Source organism: Cervus canadensis, chromosome 22, assembly GCF_019320065.1.
Source record: "Cervus canadensis isolate Bull #8, Minnesota chromosome 22, ASM1932006v1, whole genome shotgun sequence".
Taxonomy (NCBI): domain Eukaryota; kingdom Metazoa; phylum Chordata; class Mammalia; order Artiodactyla; family Cervidae; genus Cervus; species Cervus canadensis.
The window spans coordinates 44,458,640-44,483,952 of record NC_057407.1 but is presented as its reverse complement, the minus strand read 5'-3'; the positions used below and the strand labels follow the sequence as shown (position 1 = coordinate 44,483,952).

At 56.9% G+C, this 25,313-nt stretch overlaps 3 protein-coding genes and 1 long non-coding RNA gene across 11 annotated transcripts in view; 2 read left to right on the top strand and 2 right to left on the bottom strand.

Moving 5' to 3' along the window:
* Nucleotides 1–3,312: 3,312 nt before the first annotated feature.
* KLHL40 (kelch like family member 40) lies at nt 3,313–10,423 on the top strand. Its single transcript, XM_043443281.1, has 6 exons — nt 3,313–4,527; nt 6,014–6,174; nt 6,395–6,502; nt 6,708–6,893; nt 8,745–8,891; nt 9,864–10,423. Exons 1-6 carry the CDS (start codon nt 3,367–3,369, stop codon nt 9,973–9,975), a joined length of 1,875 nt encoding a protein of 624 aa, XP_043299216.1. The 5' UTR covers nt 3,313–3,366; the 3' UTR covers nt 9,976–10,423.
* A 236-nt stretch (nt 10,424–10,659) lies between these two features.
* Nucleotides 10,660–19,960, bottom strand: HHATL (hedgehog acyltransferase like). 2 transcript variants are annotated; one of them, XM_043443282.1, is made up of 12 exons: nt 19,832–19,960; nt 17,996–18,114; nt 17,500–17,567; nt 16,850–16,963; nt 16,399–16,593; nt 15,844–16,053; nt 15,428–15,599; nt 14,789–14,933; nt 14,632–14,667; nt 11,616–11,817; nt 11,075–11,216; nt 10,660–10,890 (listed from the first exon to the last, which is right to left on the bottom strand). In XM_043443282.1, the coding sequence occupies exons 2-12, from the start codon at nt 18,099–18,101 to the stop codon at nt 10,766–10,768; spliced, it is 1,515 nt and encodes a 504-aa protein (XP_043299217.1). In that variant the 5' UTR covers nt 18,102–18,114; nt 19,832–19,960; the 3' UTR covers nt 10,660–10,765. The 2 variants fall into 2 exon arrangements, with proteins under 2 accessions (XP_043299217.1, XP_043299218.1); XM_043443283.1 differs by lacking the exon at nt 19,832–19,960 and adding an exon at nt 18,410–18,552.
* LOC122425011 overlaps nt 19,460–25,313 on the top strand; it is a 35,269-nt gene continuing 29,415 nt past the window's right edge. Inside the window, exon 1 of one of the 2 annotated variants that reach the window (XR_006264649.1) lies at nt 19,460–19,718. This is a non-coding gene — a long non-coding RNA (uncharacterized LOC122425011). The remainder of the gene's footprint in view (nt 19,719–25,313) is intronic. The other variant, XR_006264648.1, reaches the window with a different exon arrangement.
* Nucleotides 21,396–25,313, bottom strand: part of CCDC13 (coiled-coil domain containing 13) — a 36,389-nt gene continuing 32,471 nt past the window's right edge. For 2 of the 6 annotated variants that reach the window (XM_043443275.1, XM_043443276.1), the window contains exon 12: nt 21,406–25,292. In XM_043443275.1, coding sequence (XP_043299210.1) covers nt 25,133–25,292 — 160 coding nt within the window. In that variant the 3' untranslated portion in view covers nt 21,406–25,132. Of the gene's footprint in view, nt 25,293–25,313 lie in introns of all 6 variants that reach the window. The other 4 variants (XM_043443277.1, XM_043443278.1, XM_043443280.1 and 1 more) reach the window with 3 other exon arrangements.

Sequence of the window (25,313 nt, the reverse complement as noted above, 5' to 3'; positions counted from 1 at the left end):
TTCCTCCTATTTTCAGTTTTAGGCATTGGCTATAGATGTATTTCTTCAGCACTCCCATCACACACACAAACACTATATACACAATTCACCTTCCTCCCAACATGGTTATGTTACTATTTGAGGTTACATTAATACTTAGTATCTATATTATTATGACTATGTAGACACCGATCTCAACCAAGCCATATAATACAATGATTCCATTTCCTTTCTCCTATAACTTTTTACTTTTGGCTCTTTTAAACATAATTTACTTTGGTTTCTGGGTGTTTATCACTGCTGCATCCCTAAACCCTTTGTCTATAAAGGGTTTCCAGTATGTGCAAACACAGCGAGTGTTCCATCCATTTCATCACTCTCACAACCAAGGAGCAGTGCAGGAAGATAACCCTAGGAACACACTGTGCAACCAGCTTCCCACGAGGAGACGGGAAACTGCGTAACAGCCTCCCCCGGCCTGTCATTCCCTGTCGCTCTTTGCTGAGACTGTGTCCCTTCAAGTTCACTGCAGAGATCTTTAACTTCTAAAAGGTTTATGTCTTAGTGGCCTCCTTTTTCCTAACCCTAAAATTTACCTTCTCCTCTGGACCACTTCCAGGAATGACATTCTGAAGAGCTAGACTGTATTGCCCTGGGTGTAAAATTGCCTGCGTGTAAAATTCAGGCTGGAAATGACTTCCCTCAGAATTTTAGATGCTGGCATTTCTGTTGAGAAGCCCAATGCTGTAAAGTTTAAAAGGATGAAATGAAATGACAGCCCCCTCTGATCAATATCAAGCCCTGGAGTCATGCTTTCTCCCTCCCACATTGATCCCCGGGCATGTCCTAGGGTGAAGACAGAGTGAGAGGGGCTGGGATGACACAGGGCTGGCCATGACTTCATGACTTGGTAGTTGTTGAAACGGGGTGCTCGGTACATGAGAGATCAGTATATTACTCTTTCCTTGGAAATGTTTGCATTTCCCATCATTGTAATTTAAAAATAAACAGTGGTTCCCCATTTCACAGAGGGCAAAAAAAAAAAACGGTCTGTACACTGGTCATACATGATACCACCCCCTCTTACCTCTCTGCCTTCATCTCCTACTCACCCTCCTCATTCATTGCTCACTGGCTTCCTTGCTGTTCTTGGAACAGGACAGGTGTACTCCTGCCTCAGGGCCTTAGCACAAGCTGTTCCCCTGCTTGGAATGCTCCTCCTCCATGGTTTAAACCTGCTCAAGCATAGTCCTCTCAGTGAGTCCATCCTGACTATTCCATTTAAAATTGTGACCTCTGCCACCCATCATTTTCCATGCCCCTTTCCCAGCTACCTATTACCACAGCAGTTATCATCCGACACCCTGTATAACTATTTACTTGTTGCTGTTCCCCCTTGCCTCAGCTGAAGTTAAGCTCCAAAAAGACAGGAATTCTTACTTGATGTGTTCACTGCTGAATCCTCAACATTTAGAATAGTGCACAGTAGGTTCTCGATGAATGGATGAGCCACATATAAACATTCTAGTAGAATGCCTGGTAGGAAGTGAGCACCATGGGACTCATCATAATCTAAAAATATGCCACTGAATCATCTGATAAATATAAGTTAATTGTTCAGCCAGTACCTTCTGTCCTGGTCTTTGGAAAGTGAGACAACGAATAACGGACATTTTCTTTGGAATCAGCAAGGCAGGGAGGGATTCCCACAGTCTTAGGAAGTGGGCAGATCTGCTTCGAATCCTGGATCAGCCACTCGCCAGCTGTGTGACTTAGCCACATGGCTGAGCTTCTCAAAACCTGGTCTCCTCACTGATGGTGCTGGACGGAAATGTTCTGCAGTATAGGGCTGGGCTGGAGGCCCCTGGGTGAGCCTCTGCCCTTCCCAGAAGATAGGACTATTTCTAGGTGATCCTACCTAGGTGCTATGTCCCTATGAGATCTGCTAGAGGGGTCAGCAAGCAATGGTTGAGAGCACTGCTCAGGAGGGACAGGCATTGACATCACTGGGATCACAAAACTGGGTGGTGACTCAGTCCTGGCCCAGGCTAAGCCCCCCTCGATAATCCCCCCGCCCCTCAAGCCTGAGGTTATAAACAAGTGACTCAGGAATGATGGGAGAATGCCCCATAACAGTTCACACCAGTGTCTTGGGGGCTAAATTTAACCCACAGCTGCAGCCTCTGGCACTTTGGGAACAAGTTAATCTTGGTGGCTGAGGCTGATGTGTGTGTGCATGTTGTGGAGTGGGGGGAGGTGGTCAGCGGTCCAGAGCAGGGTGGGCATTGGGACTGGCTGCCCCAGACCTCTACGCGGATCCCTTAGATACTAGACAGGTGTAGGGACCCCAAGGCTGGGCAGGTTCAGGTCAAGCTTAGGATGGACAAAGAACTGAGCATAGACAGCTTTCCTGGAATATTCAACTCAGTGTAACTTTTTGTTTGTTAGTTTTTTGATCCCTGGGTGTTTTAACAGCTAGAATAGTTGAACCTACAAAACTGAATCTAGCACGTCTGACAGCTTACAATGTGAAAGCCTGTGCCTGTGTATTGACAGGGACACAGAACCACAGTGAGTGGTACTGTGTGATTCTGCCCCTGCACAGAACCACAGACTCACACAGCAGTGTGATTCTGCTTTCGAATCACAGCAGAACTGAACTGAAGCCCTTAAAAATCGAACTCACCAGTCTCTTCACTGTGCAGGAAGGGAAACTGAGGTGCAACAGAGTGATCTGGCCTTCTCAGGCCCCACAGGAAAGCGGCGACTTTGTTTATTCGAGTGTCTTCTTGCTTTCTTGCACAGTCCAGGGAAGATCTCCGAGCTGGGGGAGAAAAGTCTTCCCATTTTAAAGCTGAGGCAACAGGTTCCCCAGGCCCAAATTCATTGAGTGGGAAACCTGAGCACACGGTGTCCAGGACTGGGTGGAGGGAGATACACTCCAAGGAGGATAGGAGCAGCTGGGCAGAAAGGCCCAGAAGGCCTGGAGGAAGGGAGACCCTTGAGGGATTGGAAGGCTTATCCCTCCTTGGACTAAGAGACAGAGCTTGGGTCATCCCCTTCCCTGAGGGGCATCACCTAGACCAAGGAAAGCAGTCAAGGCCTCACTGCGCTCCATTTAGAGAGGAGGCAGGGAGGCCCTCATCTTTCAGGGGGGACTGAGACACCACACCCCAGTCCCATGAACCCCCGGGGGGCTGAGTCAAGGTTGCTCTGGGGGGGGGGGGGGCCTCAGCCCAGCTGTCCCCTCTGCGTCATGTGCAGGAGGCCAGGCAGCTCGTCTTACAGGGCCCGGTCCGGCTCTATATATAGCCCGGCTTGGACAGCTGCGTAGACTGCGTGCGACCCAGCAGGAAGGCAGGGAGGGCGGAGAGGAGGCCACCCACCATGGCGCTGGGCTTGGAGCAGGCCGAGGAGCAGCGGCTGTACCAGCAGACGCTCCTGCAGGACGGGCTCAAGGACATGCTGGACCACGGCAAGTTCCTCGACTGTGTGGTGCGGGTGGGTGAGCGCGAGTTCCCGTGCCACCGCCTGGTACTGGCCGCCTGCAGCCCCTACTTCCGGGGGCGCTTCCTGGCCGAGCCTGAGAGCGCAGGCGAGCTGCGCCTGGAGGAGGTGTCCCCTGACGTGGTGGCCCAGGTGCTCCACTATCTGTACACCTCAGAGATCGCGCTGGACGAGGCGAGCGTTCAGGACCTGTTCGCCGCGGCGCACCGCTTCCAGATCCCTTCCATCTTCACCATCTGCGTGTCCTTCCTGCAGAAGCGCCTGTGCCTGGCCAACTGCCTGGCGGTCTTCCGCCTCGGCCTCCTGCTCGACTGCGCGCGCCTCGCCGTGTCTGCTCGCGACTTCATCTGCGCGCGCTTCTCGCTGGTGGCCCGCGACGCCGACTTCCTAGGGCTCTCAGCCGACGAGCTCATCGCCATCATCTCCAGCGATGGCCTCAACGTGGAGAAGGAGGAAGCCGTGTTCGAAGCGGTGATGCGATGGGCAAGCAGCGGTGACGCCAAGGCGCAAGCCGAACGCCAGCGCGCACTGCCCACGGTCTTCGAGAGTGTGCGCTTCCGCTTGCTGCCACGCGCCTTCCTGGAGAGCCGCGTGGAGCGCCACCCTCTCGTGCGTTCCCAGCCAGAGCTGTTGCGCAAGGTGCAGATGGTGAAGGATGCCCACGAGGGCCGCATCACCGTGCTGCGCAAGAAGAAGAAGGAGAAGGGGAAGGAGTCGGCTGGGGCCAAGGCCACTGACAAGGGCACAACTGAAGCCAAGGCGGAGGAGGAGGAAGAGGAGGCAGAGCGCATCCTACCCGGGATCCTTAATGACACCCTGCGCTTTGGCATGTTCCTGCAGGACCTCATCTTCATGATCAGTGAGGAGGGCGCCGTGGCCTATGACCCGGCAGCCAATGAGTGCTACTGTGCCTCCCTCTCGACCCAGATCCCCAAGAACCATGTCAGCCTAGTGACCAAAGAGAACCAGATCTTCGTGGCTGGAGGCCTTTTCTACAATGAGGACAACAAAGAGGACCCCATGAGCGCTTACTTCTTGCAGGTGCCTGGCCAGCCTTGGGAGGGGCGGCCAGTACTGACTTCTGGGCACTGGGGGGCGCCTTGGGATCCAGCAGAGGCCTGTGTCTACTTGTTGGGGAATGTCATTGGGTATAGGCTGAGATGTAGACCAGGAAAGATGAATGACAGCCACTTGCCTGAAGGCTGAAGATCGTTATAGGCAGTTGACAATAAGATGTATAACTTTGGTGTCTCAGTTTCAGGGAGATGTCAGCTTTCAGATGGTCAATATGTTGGAGGCCCTAGCTCTGTGCAGGGATTGAGGTCAGGGACAGTGAGAACGAGCAAGGTCAGTGTAGGGGTCCTGGCTAAGACCTGTGCATGAAGCTTGGATTGGAATGTGGAACACTGTGTCTCAAACAAAGGGACCATCCTCCCTTCCCTTCTCATTGCACAGATAAGGAAACTGAGGCCCAAGAAGGATCAGGAGAGTGGGGTGCCTGGTTCAAGTTACAATGTGACAGTGGGATCTCAGAGGGCAAACGTGGTTTCCTCGTGACTGGCCATGTAGGTTTAAGCCTTGCCAGTTGGGTGAATTTGGAGACATGGAGGGGAGGGTGCAGTGCTTTGGGTAGGAACCAGTGAGCACGGAACAGAGATGGGAAGGAGCCTAGTGAGTAGTGTGCTTACTGAGGCCTAACCAGGCTGGAGATGGGTGAGGGGCAGCATGGTGCCAGTGTTAAACTGGGGGGTGGGGAGAGCGTCTCCGCCAGCTGAGGCACATGGTGGGCACATTGTGTATTCTCTCTAGGCCTCTGTTTGTAAATGGTGATATTATACTTCCTAGCTTGATAAAGTTGTCTGAAGGTTAATTGATGGTTATAAAGTGTTCATCAGCATAGTGCTCAGCCCTCAGAAAACTCCACCAAAAGATGAGCCACCAGTATAGTTATTAACAGACTGTTGGGAATTCCCTCTTGGTCCAGTAGTTAGGACTCCACTGTTACTGCTGGGGGGTGGGGGTGGGGTGGGGTTCAATCTCTGATCAGTGAACTAAGATCCCACAAACCATGCGAGTGTGGCCAGAAAATACGACTGCTGGAGTGCACAAGGCCACTGTAAGTCTGAAGGAGTGGGTGGCTGTATTTGGGCCTTTCCTGTGTAGTGGGATGGGATGGAAAACGGGGCAGGCACGCCTCAATTCAGGAACTGTACTGGGGAAGGGCCAGGGCGGCAACTGGGCCTCCCTCTCAGAGACTCCTTCTCAGCTCTGCAAGGGATGCCCCATCACGGTGCTATAAAAGTGATCTCCGGGCCCCTGTGGGGTCGGGACCCTCGGCTGTCCTCAGCCCGATAGGAGGAGGGGCACTGTCTCCAGGCACCGCCTCCAGGCTGCGCTGGCCCTACCTGCAGGCCCGGACTCCTCAGGACCCGGGGCGGCGGGTGGACAGAAGGCGCTGGGCCGGGGCTGGGGAGAGGGGTTGATGAGGGGGCGTGAGGAGGTCGCTGACTGGCCGCCCGGTCCGCAGTTTGACCACCTGGACTCGGAGTGGCTGGGGATGCCGCCCCTGCCGTCGCCGCGCTGCCTCTTCGGACTGGGAGAGGCTCTTAACTCCATCTACGTGGTCGGCGGCCGAGAACTCAAGGACGACGAGCAAAGCCTGGACTCCGTCATGTGCTACGACAGACAGTGAGTGAGGGCTGCGGGGCGGGGCCAAGGTTCGGGGGCGGGGCCAAGGATCCGGGGGGCGGGGCGGGGCGGGGCGGGGCGGGGCTGGCAGGTGAAGTGGAAGCGAGGAGCTGAGCGGTCTGGGGAGTTCCGGTTAACAAGTTGGGTGCATCCCAACACGTGTTGCGTGGTGGGCGGATGCAGAGACTGACAGAGAGCGCCTTACTGCCCTCCCCTTTAGGTCGTTCAAATGGGGCGAATCGGACCCGCTGCCCTATGCCGTGTACGGACACTCGGTGCTCTCCCATATGGATCTGGTCTACGTCATTGGCGGGAAAGGCAGCAACAGGTGAGGCCCGGGCTTGGAGCGGGGACTGCAGCAGCCGGGTCTGCGGGCGGAACCGAAGCCGTCTCCCCGAGGCTGTCAGGGGTCTGTCCTGCCTGCCTTGGGAGGCAGCTGGAGGGACTGGACCAAGGGAGAGAGGCGGCTCTTGGTCCCCGCCCCCTCCCCCCGCCTTCTCCTTTCTAACTGCCCCCCCACCCCGACCCCATAGGAAGTGCCTGAACAAGATGTCGGTCTACGACCCTAAGAAGTTCGAGTGGAGGGAGCTGGCGCCCATGAAGACTCCCCGCTCACTCTTCGGGGCCACCATCCATGACGGCCGCATTTTTGTAGCTGCTGGGGTCACAGACACAGGGCTGACCAGCTCAGCCGAAGTGTACAACATTGCGGACAACAAGTATGGCTGCTTCCCGCCTCCCCGCCCCCTTCCACAGGACAGCCAGGGACGAAGGTCCCCACTGTAACCCTCTGGCCCCGTGGCTTTGGGCCTGTGTCAGCCCTCTCTGTGTCTACCCTGGCAGGAATCATAGCACCTACTTTGGGTCTCCACTGTTGAGCTTGGACATCAGCACAGACCTAGCCCCTTTACTCTGGTCAGCAGTGAGATGGCTTCCCCTAGAAGATGGGGCAAGTGTTATGGCCAGCCAGGTCTGCAGGCAAGAGTTCCCAGGAGATGCCAGGTTCCTCATTCAGAGACTCATACCGGTCACTGGCCTGATGGCTAGAGATAACAGCAGTAACCAAGATAGAAGCTGCTCTGCCCAGGGAGGTCAGGAAGAAAACTGTGCTAGCAGGCCAGTTGGACTCTGCCAGCTAAAAGAGTGGTGGGAGGATGCCTGAAGGCAAAGGAAGGCTAGTGCCAAGGCAGTTAGGAGGAAAAAAAGGCAAGCCCATGGAGAAAAGGGCTTTGGTCAGGCTGGATGGAGTGTGGTGGGTGAAGGGAGGTGGGGTTGGTGGATACTGGGGCTGGAGAGATGGCCAGTTGGGCTAAGGCACTTTATCCCCAGAGTAGTGAAATGCCTCCGACGGGTTTTAAGCTCCCATCTGTGTTTTACCAAGATGCCTCATGGCAGACCATGTAGAGAAGAGATTAGGGACTTGCCGGGAGGCAGGGGTACAGCTGTGTAGCAAGTGCTGATGGTGGCCTGGAGCTGGGGGTACAGCAGTGATGGGGCAGAAAGGATGCACCAGAGAAAGATCTAGGCCAGTGTTTCTCACATGCACAAGAATCTCCTGGGGATCATGCTAGAATGCAGATTCTGAATCTCAGGTCTGGGGAGGGATCTCAGAGTATATTTCTAACAACCCCCCGGGTGATGCTGATGCTGCTGGCCCATAGGCCATACTCAGCAGCAAGAGTTCAGGAGACAGAAGAAGCAGGATTTAGCAATTGATTGAATGGTGGGGGTGAGAGGGACAGGTGGATACTTTTGTGTGAGGCTGGGACGTCATTTATTGAGGAACTATTGAAGTTAGGTAGGAAAAATGAGGGTCCACTTAGAACATGTGGATGTGAGATGCTTGGGGGTGTCCAGGAGGAGCCTACAGGGCAGAGAGAGGGCTGAGCTGGAGGGTGGGATCTGGGGGTCAACAGTACTCCGTGGGGACAAGCTCCCTCAGGGGAGAGAGTGTGAGTGGGAGAAGCTGAGGCCCAGGTTCTGAGGGACAGCAGGGGCAGATGCTTTATTCATCAAGGAAACCTACGAGGTGAGGCTGGGGAGCTGCAAGGTGAAGAAAGTCATGTCAACAGAGGTGTGTACTGTGGGCCCTGGATTCCAGAGACCTGAATTCCGGTGCTTGGGAGAGGGGTTTTGGAGGGATGGAGGTCCAACCTCGGGAGTTAGGGGGAGTGAAGGCAGCTTGAGAGGCTCTGGGCTGTGAAGGGAAGAGGGATGCGGCAGGAGTGCACAGGATGGTCTCAATGGCGACTGAGGTGGCCAGTAGGAGTTGGTTTAGGAGCAAAGGCGGGACCTTGGGGAGATCCCTGGTGGGTTTCACGGGGGATAGGTTGGATGGAATGATAGGGGAACAGTGAAGGGAAACGTGAAGGGCAAAAGAATGGGGAAGAAGAGAAGACCAGAGGGTGTTCCTGAGCAGTCAGGGAAGAGGAGGTTGTGCTTGCAGAATGGATGCCTGGGAGTTGGAGTTTGAAGGGTGCAACTGAAGCTATGGATGCTGGCAGGGGATAGTCACTGGGCTTGCCAAGGCCCATGGGGGCACCCCCCTCATGCCCCCTCCTTCCCATCAGGTGGGCACCCTTTGAGGCCTTCCCACAGGAGCGCAGCTCACTCAGCCTGGTCAGCCTGGCGGGCACCCTCTATGCCATTGGTGGCTTTGCCACTCTGGAGACGGAGTCCGGGGAGCTGGTTCCCACAGAGCTCAACGACATCTGGAGGTGAGCCTGGCCCCAGGGAGGGAAGAGGAATTGTGAGCAAGGCTGGCTGGGCACCGAGGCAGTGCCTGGCAGGCTCATGGGCGGGGCAGAGCTGACTGCCTTTCAGGGAACCCTGTGGGGACGGGACAGCAGACATGCCTTGCTTAGCCCAGGGTCTCTCCATTTGGTTGGGAAAGTCTGGGTGCGCACACATGGCACCGCACCCCACTATGGGGTATCAACAGTGTCACAGTCAGAAGCCGATGCCCAGGTTAGGACCCAGACCCACAGAAATGGGCCCCAGGGAGCAGAGTGGGCTTTTCCTCTCTCCTCCCTCCTGAGGGAGAGAGCTGGACTGGGATTGAGAAGTAGCTGGATCCTAGCTTCTCAGTGCCTTGCTTCTTTGGCTGATCCTACCTGGGGGTGGTCCGGAGAGGTTTCAGCCCTCTGGGGCAGCTTTTGAACCTTCAGTGATGCCAGTACTGCAGGCGGCCTCTAGGGGGCAGCACTGCTGGGAGAACAGGACCCAAGACATTGAGGGTGGTGGGGGTTACTTCTTGGAGGGTTCAGTTCAGAAATTCTCAAGAGGAGGGGATTGAGGAGGTGTAGACCTTCCTGGAAGGAGGTGGACTTCCAGGAGTATGGGATTCTTGGAACTTCCCTGGTGGTCCAGTGGTTAAGACTCCATCCTCCCAATGCAGGTAATGCAGGGGGCATGGGTTCCATCCCTGGTCAAGGAACTAAGACCTCATATGCTATGTGGTTAAAAAAAAAAAAAGAATGTGGAATTCTTGAGAGGGAGCCCTTCCTAGAATGTAGGTGTTCTTTAGGTAGGTGCCCACCCCTTTCCCAGAGCATGAAAAGGAAAGAGGTGGGCCTGGGGCTGGGAGGCAGCACCTCCCAGGGGTGGCCTGCTGCACTCTTCCTGCTGGGTCCCACCCTGGACTTGGCTGACTGAACTCTATGTCCTTGTCCCCACTCCTCCCACCCCAGATACAATGAGGACGAGAAGAAGTGGGAGGGGGTCCTCCGGGAGATCGCCTACGCCGCCGGCGCCACCTTCCTACCTGTGCGGCTCAACGTGTTGCGCCTGACCAAGCTGTGACCTGCCCAGAGGGCCTCAATGTGCCCTGTCCCCCATGCTGTAGACCACAGAGGCCTGGCCTTCTGGGTGGGGACTCCAGGGAGGAGTCCCTGGCAGAGGAGTTCGGCAGAGGCAGAGCCCACCTGGATCCCATCCCGTCATGGTGCCCCAGGAGCTGCTTCAGCTGGGACAGGGAAATCGCTGCCCAGTGCTGGGCCTTCGGGCAGGGATAAGAAACTTTTGGCTTCTCCAGTGTCTCATATCCCCCAGTGTTCTTGGTCTATGAGGCAGAACCTCACGGGGTGTCAGGCTGCACCCTGGTCCAGTCCCAGACTGGCTGTGTGCCGGTAAATGCCCCACAGGACTCAGCCTCCTCGCCTGTCAGGTGGGGAGCAACCCCATCTAATGCACCTTGCAGCCTGAGTAAGTCTCCTTCTGCGAGAAGAATAAAGTACCTTCCGAGCAAGCAGCTGAGTCTGGGATGAGATGCTCCAAGCAACAGTGACCAGGTGGTTTGAAGACCTGGGGCTTCTTGTGTTCAGCTGCTGGGCTGCCAAGGTCGGTGGCCTCTGCCCTCCATGTGTGTCTCCTACATACTCTGTGTGTGTCGAGAGTTTGAGCCCCCTCCCTGGACCTCCAGCTCCTCATCTTGCCTGGACAGGGAGCTGGGAGACCATGGGGGGAAGGGGAAGGGAACGGCCGGACCACGGTAGAAAAGTCTTTTATTCTATCAGTCCAGGCCCCATCTGGCCTGGCCTGGACCAGGGCCCAGGAAGAGCCGAGCAGAACCCATCCCGCTTCCCCTCCACCCCTACTCCAGCTTCTCTTTGTCCTGCTTCTGCTCCTCCTCCAGAGCCCGGGTTCGCTCTCGCTCCTTCACCAGTTGGACACCACAGTAGGTGACAAACAGGATGGCCAGCGTGGTCCGGGGGAACCCTGGGTGGGGAACAGGTCATGGGTCCTAGGAGCAGAGCCCCCCTCCCGCCGTGACTCTTCTCTCCCCACTTGACTGCCCCCTCCCTGTTGGGTCCTTGAGGAATCGCGGTGGGGTGGGGACATCTCAGGAGGTCACGATTCTCGAAGTGGACACAGGGCACATTCTGTATCCACTGTCCCTCACCTGAGAGCAGCAGGCGCTGGACGACCAGCTCTGTGAACTCAGGGCTGTTCAGGCTTACAAGGTTGTACATGACGATGGCCCAGAAGTTCATGGCCCCAAAGACGGCTCGGACCCTGCGGGACATCTGCTCTGACAGAGAGGTCTGCTTGGTCCAGGAAAACATTGGCAGTGAGGCAAGAGGCCCAGGGGAAAAGAGGATACAATGAGTCAGAGGCCTTGCCCACATGGCCACAGGATCCTAGGATATGCCCGTGTCTCTGAGACTCACAGGTTAGCTCTCCCTCTTTGTTAAACATGGGAAACTGCACCCTGGAGAGAGGACATGACCTGATCAACACATCTAGTGCCAGGTGCCCCCACCCTGCAGAAGGTAAGGGAGGGCCAGATACCCAGAGGAAGAGTCATTGCCCTGATGACCAGGAGGGTGGTGGTGAGAAAGTTCTGGACTGAGAGTCAAGTGTGACTAGAAGACTCCAGAGGTCAGTAGTGCCACCTACTCCAGGGCCCCAGCCAACCCCAGCCCCAGTCCTTTCCTGCTCACCTCAATTTGCGCTAGGGGCTCCATCTCTGCCAGCTTCTGTACCCAGAGCTCAAAATTGAGCCCAAAGCAGTTAAGGCATGACCACAGGTAGACAACATCACAAGGTCCAAGCCACAGAGTGGTGATGGCAAATGTGGCTATGGTGGCCCCCAGCTCTGGGATCACTGCAGAGTGCTCCCCACCAATGTGGTCATACACGTACCTGGAGGAAAGGTGGAAAAGGGGACTGATGGGAGTGTGGGAAAAGGAAGGTGGGAGGTGGGCAAAGGATACACGAAGTGGGGCAGCTTCCTCAACACTATCATCCGGGGCATATTCAGCATCCTGGGCCTCAGGTGGCTGCTCCTCTTCTATCCAACTTCAAAATATGGAGGGCTCGGCCTTGAACTTCCCGTCTTCTCCAGCTACCTTCCTTCTTCAAGTGATCTCATCCACACCCAAGACTCTGAATGCCATCTCTATGCTGATGAGCCCCAAATGTATCTCCTGACTCATAAGTCCAACTGTTACCAGACACCTCACGGACTCACTTATCCCTGCCCAAACCTACTTCATTCCCATCTCAGCTAATGATGCCACCATCCATTCCGTTGCTGCCAGAACTCTTCGTGCCATCTTGGATTCTCAATTCCCCTCTCCACTCACATCCAAGTGAGCAAATTCTACAGTCTCCACTCAGTCCTGAGCACTGCTCATGCCTCCAGTAACACCACTCGAGTCCAGGCGATCATCTCCTCTTACACAGATTATTGCAGGGACCTAAGCTGTCTCCCTGCTTCTGCCTCTGCCACTGTCCACTGTCCACACAACAGCTTCTGTTGTTTCGCTGCTCAGTTGCATCCGACTCCATGCGACCCCATGGACTGCAGCATGCCAGGCTTCCCTGTCAAGGCAGGTCTTTTAAGAGTATAACCCAGATTACCTCACTTCCACAATTACACCCTCCCTCAATAGCTCCTCATTACAGTTAAACTCAACCACCTTCCTATGGCTAGAAGATCCCACGTTGTCTGATTTCTGCCTCCCTCCCTGACCTCATCACCCACCATTCTCTGCCTCATTCACTGTGCTTTCCCCTTACCAGTCTTTCTGACACTCAGAGACACACAGCTGGTTCCTGTCTTGAAGCCTTTGTACCTATTTTTCTCTCTGCCTGGAAATCTGTCCTCCACATTTCCTATCATTCAAGTCTCAGTTCATCTCACAGAGGCCTGCCTGGACCCCAACTAAAGAAGAGTCTATCCCATTACATCCTTTTATTTTCTTCATAACACTTACCACTCTCTAAAATTATCTTTCTCTCTTTTTTTACCTGTTTATGGTCTGTTTCTCCCCACTAGACTGTAACTATCATGAGTTCAGGGTCTTTGCCATGTTCACAACTGTATCCCCAGAGCCTAGAACAGTCAGTGCCTGGCACACAGTAGATAGACACTCAATAAATATTTGTTAAATAAATTTGGTTGAAGACCTGTTGCATAGCTAGTGTCTCTGTTACTTGACCTCATTTCCAGTGATTTCTTCTCCACTCCATCCAGTCACCCACTCCCATGGCCACACCCCAACTTTTTCACCACTTCTTTTAACTTTTTCCTGATTTCCATCCTTCACCCAGCCCCTAGGGGCTGATCTGACTCCCTAGTTCCACTTCTTCAATCTCATTGACTCCCCCTACCTTCCTCATCTCCTGATGCCATTCTATTTTTACCACCCTTCTTAACAGGCTTATATTCAATGAGTCATCATCACAAATAACCTAAAAACCCTTCTCCCTCACTTCTTCTTTCTCACCCATCTGGGAAAGCCCAAATCACCCACTTCCTCCTCACCTTCACCCTAGAAACTAAACCCTGATGGGAAGAATCCCACACCTTGACATATTAGAATCCATAAATCCACCACCTCCCACACTATCTGGGCTGTCAGTGTCAAAGTTTCTCTAGTCAGCTTCTTCTCCCAGGCTCTGCAGTGGCTACTCCACCTTCATTTCTCCAGTAGGTATGAGTGGGTGTGTGGTGATCTAAACAAGGGAGGCACATAGATGCTGCCTCCCTCCATCCCCAAACAAACAGCTCTCAGCAGATGACCTTGCCTCTTATTTCACAGAGAAAATCAAAGCCTTCAGCAGGAATCCCTCACCTTTCCACACTCACCCACCATTCTTCTACATCCACACTGGCTTTTCTTCCTCCTCCCTGTCCTAAAGCCAGACCTCTGCCTGGCACTGGTTCCATTGCCTCTTCCCTTCTCAGGGACCTCCCTCCATCAATCACCCCTCTATCCAACATTGCCAACTTCTTCCCCTCTACTGAATAATTCCTCTCAGCACCCAAGTATGTCTCATTATTTCTTGTCTTTAAAACACCTACTTCTCCCTTCAGCCATTCCTATGTGTCCCCTTTCAGTGCCAAGCTTCTTCCAGGGGTTGTCCACGTCGGAACTCCCCTGCAGTTCCTCAGTGGCCCTCCCCCCAACTTTCCCTCTCCTCCCCTGCCCCTGTGTCTCCCGAGAAACACTGAAAACCTGCAGGGAACCAACACTCATGCTCAGTCTCTGGCTTCAGCAGCATCCAACCTGCTTGCCCCCACCATGCCAGAATGGGCTTCCCTTAGCTTCCAGGGTGTCCCATGATCCTGACTTTTCTCCTGCTCCTCTGACATTCCTTTTAGGCCCTTCTGCCAGCTCCGCCTTCTCCCTTCAACTATAGTCCTTCCTAGCACACGACTTCCTGGGAGTCATCACCCCCTCCTTCCTGATGCCCTCAATCCCGGGTCAAGTCCTGTCCAGGCTGTCTGCTGTGTGTCTCCACTCCACCATTCTCTCATCTCCAGGGCCCCTACCCACGTCCAAACCCCCATCTTTCACTTAAACCTCTACCATGACGACCTCACTCCCACCTTGCTTCCTCTGGCCCAGGGGTTGACCTTTGAAATCGTGGACCCATCTGGACACTGTCCTGCTTAGACACCTGGGGGATGGCTGTGACATCCCTCCACCCCACCCCACCCCAACTCACTTGCAAAGCCAGTCATTGATGCCACGGTCAAAGTGTCTGTAGGAGGAGAGGAGAGCAGACAGGTGTAAATCGTCCAGGCGCCCAGCTCTGGAGCATGGCGGAAGAGGCTAAGGGAAGGTGGGGATACCGGGGGCGTGTCCCCGGACCTCTCACTCACGTCTCTGCGAAGACATAGAGCGCTGTGATGCACTTGGGAGGCTGGGGCGGGTCCAGATGGTCGAGGCGCGCAACGGTGTTGACGACGCCGAAGAGGACAGCCGCTTTCACCCAGTCGTACACAAGATTTGAGTAGGCTAGGCCAGCTGCGGACAGAGGGTCGTTAGTGCCTGGGGGCCGTCACATTGGCATACCCTCCCGCCCCTCACCCTGCCCCGGGCCTTCCCAAATGCAGCGTGGTAGCTGAGCCCAGTCCTACCCTATGGAAAATTACCAGCTCCTGGGGCTGTCCTTGCGCCCGGACCGCCCCCACGAGGCTCCGCCCCCAAGGAGGTCCCGCCCCTTCTACGGAGGTCCCGCCCCACTTCCGAGGGCGGGGCTGGCCCTGGGGAGATGCTGTCGGGCTGTGGAAATCGGCCCTAGGCCCCAAGAGGAGTGGGGCGCCCTCTGTAGGATACCCCTCCGGGCCTCACAGGGCAAGCCTACCTCCAAGTCCCGCGCATTTCAAACAGCAAAGCCCCGCTCCCCCACCCTTCCATAGATGCTGCCGCTGTCGGGGGTGGGGGCGGGGGTGGGCAGAGGTCGGTTTTGAGGTGGATGCCCACCCCCGGTCCCTGTGCTGGGCCCGGCGCGCACCCACCGAGGGCGCTGTCCGGGAGACGGTTGACGAACTTGAGGTCACTGGGGATGGTGAGGATGTAGAAGAAGTGGAAGAAGACGTCCACGGCCAAGATGGCTACCACACTGAGTCCTGCTTGGGCCCGGATGCGCCACAGCTCGCCCTCTGGCCGCACGGGCTCCACCTGGCTCACCTGAGGGGACGCCAAGTGTCTGAGCGGGGAGGCCAGCCCTGCCTGCGGGAGGAGCCCTGTCTGAATGGTGAGTCACCAACTGTCTGGGGACCTCTGAGGGTGAGGGGAGACGCCGCTTCATCCCGGCTGCCCCGAGTGTGGAGACCAGGCCCCTCTGGTTCCTGCGAGGGGTTCCCTACCCGTCATGGTGAGGGGAAGGGGCTTAGTCCTGTCTTGGGAGCCCACAGGGTGTCCGTCCCCTCACCTGAGCGTGGAAGCGATCAAAGGTCATGATGGGTCCGAAGAAGAAGAAAGGCAGGTAGAAATTGTACTTGAGCAGGTCGGCTAGGGAGTAGCGGCGGTCAGGGTGGGCACAGCTCTCCAGCGCGAAACTGGTGCAACGCAGCACCGTGAAACCGCTGCCCCCGTGAAACAGCACCTCTTGAAGATCAAAAGTCCCTGTTACAAACCCGCTCTGGATGGGAGAGAACAGGCCGCCGGCTCACCAGGATGCCCCTTGTCTCTGGGAAGCCCATCCCGCTTCCAGCAGGGGCCCAGCCTGGTCCTGCCCTCTCCCTCTGCCGGTGCAAGTCAGCACCGTGCCAGTGCCAGTTAAGTGCTGGGGTAGAGCTGGACACGTATGCTGAGGTGGAGGTGACTGCCTCATGGGCCAGACATGCTCTGTAATCAAAGGGTTGAAGACAGGTGGGAAAGTGAAAGACATGCTTGGGGAGACTCTGGAGGCCAAGGTTTTGGGTGGAGTAAGATGCTTGGGGTCCGGTCCCTGCACCCTCCACCCCTGCCCTGCCCCAGCACACACCTGCCAGGAAATGAGGGGGTCCAGCTTGAAAGAGGCAAGGCTGGCCAGGCCGACGCCAAGACAGAGCCAGGGCTGGCCAAAGAGTGAGACAACATAGAGGCCCACACAGTGGCCAAGCAGCAGCAGCAGGTACCAAGGGCCCATGATGCCCACCACGGCCAAGGCCCCATACACAGCGTACATCCAGGAGCGGAGCTGTGGACAGGGGAAGTGTGAAAGTGAAAGTGTTAGTTGCTCAGTTGTGTCTGACTCTTTGCGACCCCATGGACTGTAGCCCGCCAGGCTCCTCTGTCTGTGGAATTCTCCAGGCAGGGATATTGGAGTGGGTTGCCACTGGAGAACGCTTAAGTTACCTCTTCAAGTAAATGGAAGTGGGACCCAGGATGGTCTTCCCACAACCCTTACGAGGGGAAAGGGAGGGGGAGGCTGGGGTGGCTCAGGTCCAGCTCACCTGGGGGGCAACCATTGTGCAGAGTTTAGCAAATAGCACGTGTCCGGAGAGGGTGAAGATGATGACATTGCGGAAGGAGGTGAACCACATGACCCATTCGAAGTCAGCCACATCCTGGGGCAGGTCCCAGCAGGTTAAGGTGGGGTGGAGGCAGAGTGGGCTGGTCAGGGTCCCAGCACCTTCCCCACTCCCAGAGCCTTCTTATACATTAGAGGAGAGCAGTGGCAGAAGGTCCCTGCCTTCCCCTCTTGTGGCAAGTACCCGGAAGATAAGTTGAGAGGAATGAGGGGCACCATATGGGCTGCCCTGCTCCTCAGAGCTCCCCCTCTGCCCAGCACCTTGCCTGACATTCTGCCATTATTGCAGTGTTCTGGGGAGTATGGTGCTGGAGGCCCTGCTGAAGCATGCCTCGAGTTGTTTCTTAAATGAGCAGGGTCTGGGCAGACTTGATGTGACCCCAGGAGGACAGAGGAGGGGCCACTGCAGGAATGGAGGCTGCTAAAATTCAAGCCAGGGACCCTCCCCAGTGAGAGCCCTCTTGTTATGTGGGACCACTGGGAACAGGGGAGAGTCAAGAAAGGTTTGGGACAGGAAAGGTGTGCCAGGGATCAGGGACCCCGGTCAGGTACCCCGAGGCGTGGGGAACCTACCATCTTCCGACCAATGTACTCCCAGCCGGGTCTCACAGACTCCCGGAAGGCCTTCCTGTGGGCCCCATCTGAGAACAGAGTGTGGCCTCAGGGAGGGGTCCCTTCACACCCATACCTGCTTCTATAGCAAGGCTGATGCCACCCTAGGGAGAGGCGAGGAGGTCTGGGTCTCTCTCTGCCTTTGATTCTCTCTAGGTCTCGTTGTGTGTCTGGGGCCAGGTCTCTGTATTCCCGAGTGTCTGAGCCTCTCTGTTTCTGTCGCTCTGGCTCTGGCTCTGTCCAGGTCTCTGTTGATTCTTCTGCATTTGAATCTCCCTATGATTGCATTTGGCTCAACACCCCCCCCCCCCCCCCCCGACTCCTTCCCTGCTCAGGGCCTAGGGACTACCCTTGAGTCTGGGGCTTCTTAAGTTTCTACCTTGCTGGGCAGAGAAACTTGCTGAGAACCCCAGGGGAAGAAGGGTCCCACCCCTCTGTCCCCGGGCCCAGCTGTTACCTTGTGAAGCCTCAAGGAGGCCCCGGCCAGCATAGGCTAGGGCCCCACTCAGCACCAGGGAGTACAGGCCTAGCTCTGCCGCGGGCAACGCTGTCTTGATGCCCATAGCCTGGATGGGGCTGAGGGAGAAAGATCCGGTGAGGACCCTGAAACCCCTCAGCACTCCCTCGTGCAGTTCTTGGTCCCTCACTGAGGTGGTAGGTATCCCACTCTGAAGAGAAACTGCCTTTCCTGCCCCTTGGGGACCTCATACCATCCTTCCCCCCCACCTATCTCCCGCTCCTCCCAGGCCCCCTACCACCTGGTGCCCCATCCTAGCTGCCACTCTAGCTCCCTCCCTTCCCACCAAAGGCTCTTGAAAACATTCTGTTCACTCTCAGCCTTCCTTCTTCACCTTCATTCACTCCACCGTACCTTTCAGGTGGACCGGTCCCCACCCTCTGCACAAACTGCTCCTCCAAGGTCTCAGATGACTTTCATGTGGAGAAATTCCCTCTGCATCACCTCCGTTGTATTTCTGGCCCCCAGGGTCCGCACTCCTCTCAGTAAATCTCCCACAGTTTCCGACAAAACCCACCCCCTCGGGGCACCCTTCTGTGATTCCCTACCTGCTCCTGAGCTGCCTTTACTTCCCAGGACCTTGGCAGGTCCTGCCCTAGCACCAAGCCTCCATCCCTCTCATTCAGCCTCTGGCTTCTCACTGACCCCCATTACCTCACCCAGCCCCTGAGCCTCAGCCTGCCACCCCCTTGGCCACACTGGCCCACTCTCTCAGTGCTCTGTGTATTCAGGCCCTGGAAGCTGGCTGGAGGAGTGCTATTTGAAGAGGTGCCCTGGAGTAGTGGGTGTGGGGCTAGGCTGGCCCAGGCAGACACCAGGGAGTGTGCTGGCCCCTGCCCAAGGTGCTGACCAGTCTTAGGCTTAGGGTGAGCCTGGCCACTCCCTCCTGCCAGGGCCTAGCTCATCCCCAGGAGTCCTTCTGGGTCATCTCTGGGACCTCAGTTAGAACCTGTGCCCTCTGTATCCTGCTCCAACCTAAACCAGGACCTTCCCAGGGGCCCTGTGGGTGACAGGCTCAGGGCCCAAATTAAAGGGATGAACGTGTCTAGGCATCTTTTCGGTCTGGGCTGAGCAAGAGGGTGGCTGGCATAGCCGTCTCCTGCCCCAGATCCTCTCCCAAACCTCCCTCACCATTTCTGAAACCAGCTCCTCTGGGCCACTAAAGTCAGCATTCTCCCTGTTGCAGTGATGGAGGGGTCGTGGACCAGAGAGGGGCAGGGACCTGTCAAGGTCACACAGTGGACCAGGGACGGGATTGAGTGGTCTCAGTGAGCCCCCTGGAGTCCCTAACTGGCGAAGCCAATCTGTTGCCCCTGCCACTACCGGGGGCTGCCCGACCTGACTTCTCCACTGCGGGCCTGAGGGCTGAGGCACCTTCTCATGGGCCGGGTGGGGGTAGGGAGGCCCTGAGGATCGGGTTAATGGAGCAGAAGCTTGAAACCGGAGCACGGTGAAGAGCCTGCGAAATAGCTTTGTCAGCTGCCTCCCACTCGCCACTTTCCAATTTTAGCTCCCCATGGCCGGTGCCGGGTATCCCCAGTGAGGCCTGTGTGAGCGCGGCCGGTGCTGGCCCCCAGCCTGGGACCTCTCCTGATAGACCCCCGGACCTGGGCCCGCCTGTGGACAAAGGAGTGCCCCCTGCCCACTGACCTGCCCGCCTCAGGTACACCTGGAGTAAAGCTGGCTTTGGAGCCTGAGGTTTGGGATGAGGAACCTGGGGTGGGTTCCTTGGGTCTCAAGGACCCTGAGGTGGCTGCATCCCTGGCAGGCACTGACCTTGAGGCAGCTGTGAGGGACCCTGGCACACTGCCCACCTCGGGGCTCCGGGGTCCTGCGTCCGACCGTGCGACCGTCCGATCAGCTGGGCTCTGGGGCCACGGTGGGGTGTGTCCAGCCCTGGGGTCCCCACCCCCTCGAGGCTGTGATCGGTGAGTGGTGACAGCGGGAGGAGGGGGGAAGGAGGAGGGCAGGGAGGAGGTGGCCTTCCTGGAGCGGAGCTGAGCGAAGTGGAGCAGAGCCGAGTGCTGCAGAGCTGCTGGCCACAGGGAGCTGCAGGGAGGATGGTGGGGGGGCAGAAGGGGTGGCCACTGGCGTCGGCTCTCACCGGGACACCTGGGCCTGTCTTCAGCCTGCCTTCCCTGGTCCAGAGAGCCTGTGTCTCCCTCTCACTGCTCGCCAGGACTCCCCTCTTCCAGGAAGCCTTCCAGGTGGCCCCCGCTGACTTCTGCAGGCTTGTGAGCCCTGCCCTGCCTTGCCACACACACCATGCACACGCTTTGATGGTCAGCTGCATGAATTTCGGCACACACTTTTACGTGTGAATTCTCAGGGCACCCCCACCTAGCCCCCTGTGCTGGTCCAGTTTAGCATGCAGAGTCCTGCCTGGCCAGGCATCAGTGCAGGGGCGGAGGACTTAGTGGCCCAGTGGAACTGGAACTGACAAGAGAGATGTGAACCCCATACCCCGACCCTGTCCCACGGGGAGCTGCCCAGGTGGAGGGGTGCCAGCAGGTCCTCAAGTGTAGGCACTCTCTCCATGCAGGATGGAGGCAGACCGCAGTGCTCCCAACCAACTGGGACTCCTCTGGGGGAGACAGGACCCTCATTCTGGGAAGGGGTAGCCAAGGCCTCAAACCAGCCAACCTGATACAGAGGGGTATCCTGAGGGCCACTCCACCCCGGCTCCAGAGCCCAGTGGGTCAGACGGATACATGGGTGGATGCCGGACCCAAGAGTTCCCTGCTGGGGCATGTGCCAGGGTCCCTCACAGCCTTCTTAAGGCCAGTGCCACCCAGTGATCCGGCCACTCTGGGATCCGTTGGGGTGAGGATCTCAGTCTGTGAGGGCCTGTTTGTGCACGTGCAAGGAGGGGCAGAGTCGGGGGGGGGGCAGAAGGACCTGTGTGGTGGTCATTCGTCAAGGATAGGTCCTGGAGCCCATGCTGATCCCCTGACCCCCGTCACAGGCTCAGCTGAGACTAGAGGAGGGAGGGGTGCTCTCCTCCATCTGCCCCCAGCAGGGGCACTTCCAGGGCCTGAGCAAGGCCCGGGCAGGAGAGTCCCCTACCTTCCCGTAATGCCTTAAGGCGACAAGCTGCCTCCCAGCACACACTCCCCAGAGTGACCAGAGGCTGGTGTGGCTGGTCCCTGACTCCGAGGAAGCGGTGATTCCTGCCCTGTTGGGGCTGGGTGGGGGCTCCAGTCATGGATCACAAGTGCTGGAGGAGACCAGCATCAGGCAAGGGTGCCTAAGCCAGGCTGGGGGGGTTAGGGCTGGCTTCCTGGAGGAGGTGGGACACCTGAACAGAGTCCCGACGTAGAGGCAGTGATGGTTAGAGGAGAAACAAGTTAATCACGGTAGCCAGGCATGGTTGTAAGACCGTACATGGATTAACTCTTTTTAATGTCACCACAATCCCTCGGGAAGGGGTGGTTACCATTTTTCCTAGTTGACAGAAAAGGAAACTGACATACAAGGAGGTTAGAATCAGCTGTTGGGCCAACTGCATAAGCTTCTGGAACTGGTTGCCCTGCAGGGGCAGGAACCCGGCACACCCACACCAGTGCTGGCTGAGACCAGCCTGGGCCAGCCATCCAGCTGGTGCCCTTGTAAGGCTCAAAGAGAACGACTCTGGGGAACAGATGGGGTGGTCTGGCTTCACCATTAAGAACCCAGGTGCAGCTGGCCCGACTTGAGCCTGAGCTCCGCCTTGCTGGCGATCCACTTCTCTGAGCCTCAGATGGGCATCTGTAAATGGGCACCCTGCCGGCCCTGACCTCACTGGGTTCTTGGGGGTGATTCGACAACTCCCTCCATGGCCAGGGCCTGGCTCACTGGACTGCTCATAGAGAGAAGCTGTTAAGAGAGGTGGTGACCCCTCGCTCATTCCAGAGGCCTGGACAGGCAGCACTCACACACAGCAGGAGGTCCACCAGGCGAGCCCTGCACAGTGGAGTCTGTTGGGAGCTTGGATGGGGTGGACAGCAGGTGGGTGGAGGGCTAGGGAGGCCTCTTGGACCTCGGGTTAGACAGCCTGAGGCCAGCTCCTCCCTGCATGAGGGGTGCCAAGGGGAGGGCACCTGGCACCCACAAAATGAGGGGCAGGAAGTGACTGACTTAAGATCAGCAAGGGCCAGTGGGAAAGATGGGCAGGGGGCCAATTCTCTCAAGTGTCAGAGTCCTTTTTATTTGTTTCTGGTTGCTGCTCATAGTAAAAATTTGGGGAAAGTATGTGTGTGTGGTATGTTTATGGCATGTGTATGTGTGTGTGTGTGTGTGTGTGTGTGTAAGGCTCAGGGACTGTAGGAGATAGGGTATATGTTCAGGCAGTGCCTGTGAAGATGGAGCGGGTGGGCAGATGCTTCCTTGTATGGTGGATGTGGTCTCGCTGGAGGGAGGGGTATGGGGGCCCGGAGGAGTCCTCCGGAGGGCCAGGGGCAGTGGAATGTATTTGGGGCTTGAATCAGCCTGAGCCAGACTGCAACCTTATTCAGCTCAGCTCTGGTGCCCCAGAGGCCCCCACAGGGACAGTGGCCAAGACACACCCATGGCCCAACCAGGTGTCACCTGTCAGTGTTGGAACCTGAGCACCCAGGCCCACAGCCCAAGGTGCGGCCAGGGACAGCCCTCACGTGAGGCCTCTCCATCCTCGGCCTCTTTGTTTGTTGCACTCTCCGGGCACCTGTCTCCTATTCCCACCACCGTGTGGCTCTGGGCAGGGACCTCAGTGTTCCCATCTGTGAGAGAAAAGTCCAGCCCACCGGCTGCCCACCTGCCTGGGCTGGGGAGGTCCTCCTCAGGGACAGGCACTGCTGCTCAGGGCACTCACCTGGACAGGGCACTCACCCCGTCCTTGTCCCTTTTGACAACACTTTCTTCTCCTGGGCCTTCCCCTTCCACCCTCTCCCATCCATACCTCAGGGAGAGCAGGATGGCCCCTGTCCCACTCAGACCTGGGCAGTGAGCCTGGAAGCCAGAGGGAAGGTGGGAGGCTCTGAGGTGCAGTTTTCTGTCTCTGCCTCCCCCCACCCCGCCCCACCTCTTCCTGCTCCATCAGGGCCCTCCGTTTCCCACGCCTCTTTGAGCAGACCAGCAGCTCTCTAAAGGCGGCAGCAACAAGTCAGTTTCACCTCTGGGCCCCTAACAGGCCTGGAGAGGCTGGCATGCTCTTGGCCTTCGGTGACTACTTGACGGCCAGCTGGCTGGGTACATGGTGGCCTGGGAATCTGTCTCCCCAGCTGGTCTGGGGCTTCCAGGATCTCAGGGGCCGAGTCTGCCTTACCCGGCGCCCCCTTACCTGGGGCAGAGGAGCCGCTCGACAAGTATTTGTGGAACTAATAGAGGAGATACTGAGGGCTGACATTTATTGAGTGCTTACTGTGTGCCAGCCACTGTGCCAGCACTTGGCACCTTTTAATTCAGGGAGTCCTGAAGAGGGATTCTGCTGGGGGAGTGGAGCAGACCTTTAAGCTAGCCCCTCCACGTGTGTGTGTGTAGAGGTAGATGTACATTCCTGCTAGAGAAGACCAGTCACTTGTGTCACTTGGGCAGTGACTCACATAGGCGGCGTACATACTGTGAAAACCCCCTCCTCAGGGAAGGCCATCTGCAGCTTCCTGGACCCTGTCTCTTGGAGCCCTTCTTCAAGGATGGGGCTGAGGAGGGAGTCCATGCTGGCCCCCCCTGCTCGGAGCCTCAACCCTGCATGGGGTGACAGGTCTAGAGACCTCAGCAAGTGTAGTGAAGGCAGTCAGGATGAAGGGCCCCTGAGGTTTCCTGGGAAGGAAGTTTTTCTCTGATGCCACTTGAAGGGAAATGGCCAGGCAGGACCTATGAGTGTGGAGTCAGCACCATCTGTTGGCACATGTGTATACATATGATTCATACTCCCAAGTCCAGGGATTTGTGTGTGTCTGTGTCTTTGTGTGGGCCCGTGTGAGCAGAGATGTGGCTGCCCTCCATGGAGCCACCCCCCCCCCCCCATGACAGTAACTGCAGTGGAGGGGGTGACCCTGTGGCAGTCACAGAGGGGCCTGGAGCTCTCCTGCAGCAGTGCTCCCAGCTCAGCCCTGTGCCGTGGGGAGGGAGGTACACTCTTCCTTTGCCTGGACCCATTGCCTCAAAATCCTCCCGCTGGCCTCGCCTCTGCCCTCTGCCGCCAGTGCCTACCAGCTGCAGCCTTTGGGAAGCAAAAAGAGGTGCCTCTTGGAGCAGCTGGTGGGGGGGCAGAGCTGCCCAGCAGTGGGTAGCATGCCCACCCGGGGTAATCAGCTCAAGGAGGCCCAGGCTTTTAGAGGCCCCGGATTTTGGAGGCCCTGGCTGCTGGAGGCATGCAGACCAGAGTTAAATATTAGCTCTGTGTCTTTCCATGAGCCTCAGTTTCTCCATCTGTAAAATAGAGTGACAACCCCCTGGGTTATTGGAGATCTTGATGGGGGTCAGGTTTACACAGTAGATGCCCACTCACTGGGATCTGCAATGATCATGAAAATAATTATTATTATTACAAACCTGAGGGTCTGAATCTAAGGAAGAACCCTAAGGTGTGGGTCGACAAGATGACTAGGAGCATAGTGGCGCCCAAGTCTGCAGAGGGAGGGATGCCCACAGATGGAGCCCTGGCTTAGGATTGGCATTGGGCTATGAGGATGCTCTGGTGAGGGAGATGGAGTGTGGCTGGGTGGCTGGGGGATGCTCCCAGCCCAGAGCCCTCTGCATCCTCCTGCACATGTGGACCTCTGTGGGCCTGCAGGGTCCCCTGCAGGGGACAGGGGCAGTGAGCACCTGCCCAAGGGACTGCATCTGTCCATCCACAGCTGGCTTCTCATCCCAGAGCTCTTGCAGATGCTGACAGGGTGTCAGTCTCCTTCCCTGCTGTGGCTAAGCATGCCCAGGGATATTGCCCTCCTGCCATGGGATATTGGCTCTGGTCACCTTTGAAGCACCTCTTCTGGCAGAAGGGGCCCAGATGGCTGTTTCAGGTTGGCTTCCAGAAGCAGATGGAGTCCTCAGATAGAGCCTCGTCCTCTCAAGGCCTAAGGCTGCCCTGTCCAGCCAGGCTGACACTGGGCTGCCATCCTAGTGCTTGTCTGCTTTCTGCTGCCGCAGGGCCTGCAGGAAAACCCCTTTCACCTGGTCCAGGGTCTCATGGTACATTCGGAAGTCCTCCTCCTTTCCCTGCAGGGCATTGCCTAGGGCCGCCTTCAGCATTTCATTCTCCTCCACCTGGATGGCCAGCCTGGACCACACAGAGAGAGGG

Bases quoted from the DNA above. Each gene is read 5' to 3' on its own strand.
- KLHL40 (XM_043443281.1), top strand. From the start codon at position 3,367: ATGGCGCTGGGCTTGGAGCAGGCCGAGGAGCAGCGGCTGTACCAGCAG. The intron at 6,175-6,394 runs GTGAGTGAGGGC...CCTCCCCTTTAG, and splicing joins GTCATGTGCTACGACAGACA to GTCGTTCAAATGGGGCGAAT. The intron at 6,894-8,744 runs GTATGGCTGCTT...CCTTCCCATCAG, and splicing joins TACAACATTGCGGACAACAA to GTGGGCACCCTTTGAGGCCT.
- HHATL (XM_043443282.1), bottom strand. From the start codon at position 18,101: ATGGGCATCAAGACAGCGTTGCCCGCGGCAGAGCTAGGCCTGTACTCC. The intron at 16,964-17,499 runs GTAGGTTCCCCA...GACCTGCCCCAG, and splicing joins AGTACATTGGTCGGAAGATG to GATGTGGCTGACTTCGAATG. The intron at 16,594-16,849 runs GTGAGCTGGACC...CCCTGTCCACAG, and splicing joins GCACAATGGTTGCCCCCCAG to CTCCGCTCCTGGATGTACGC.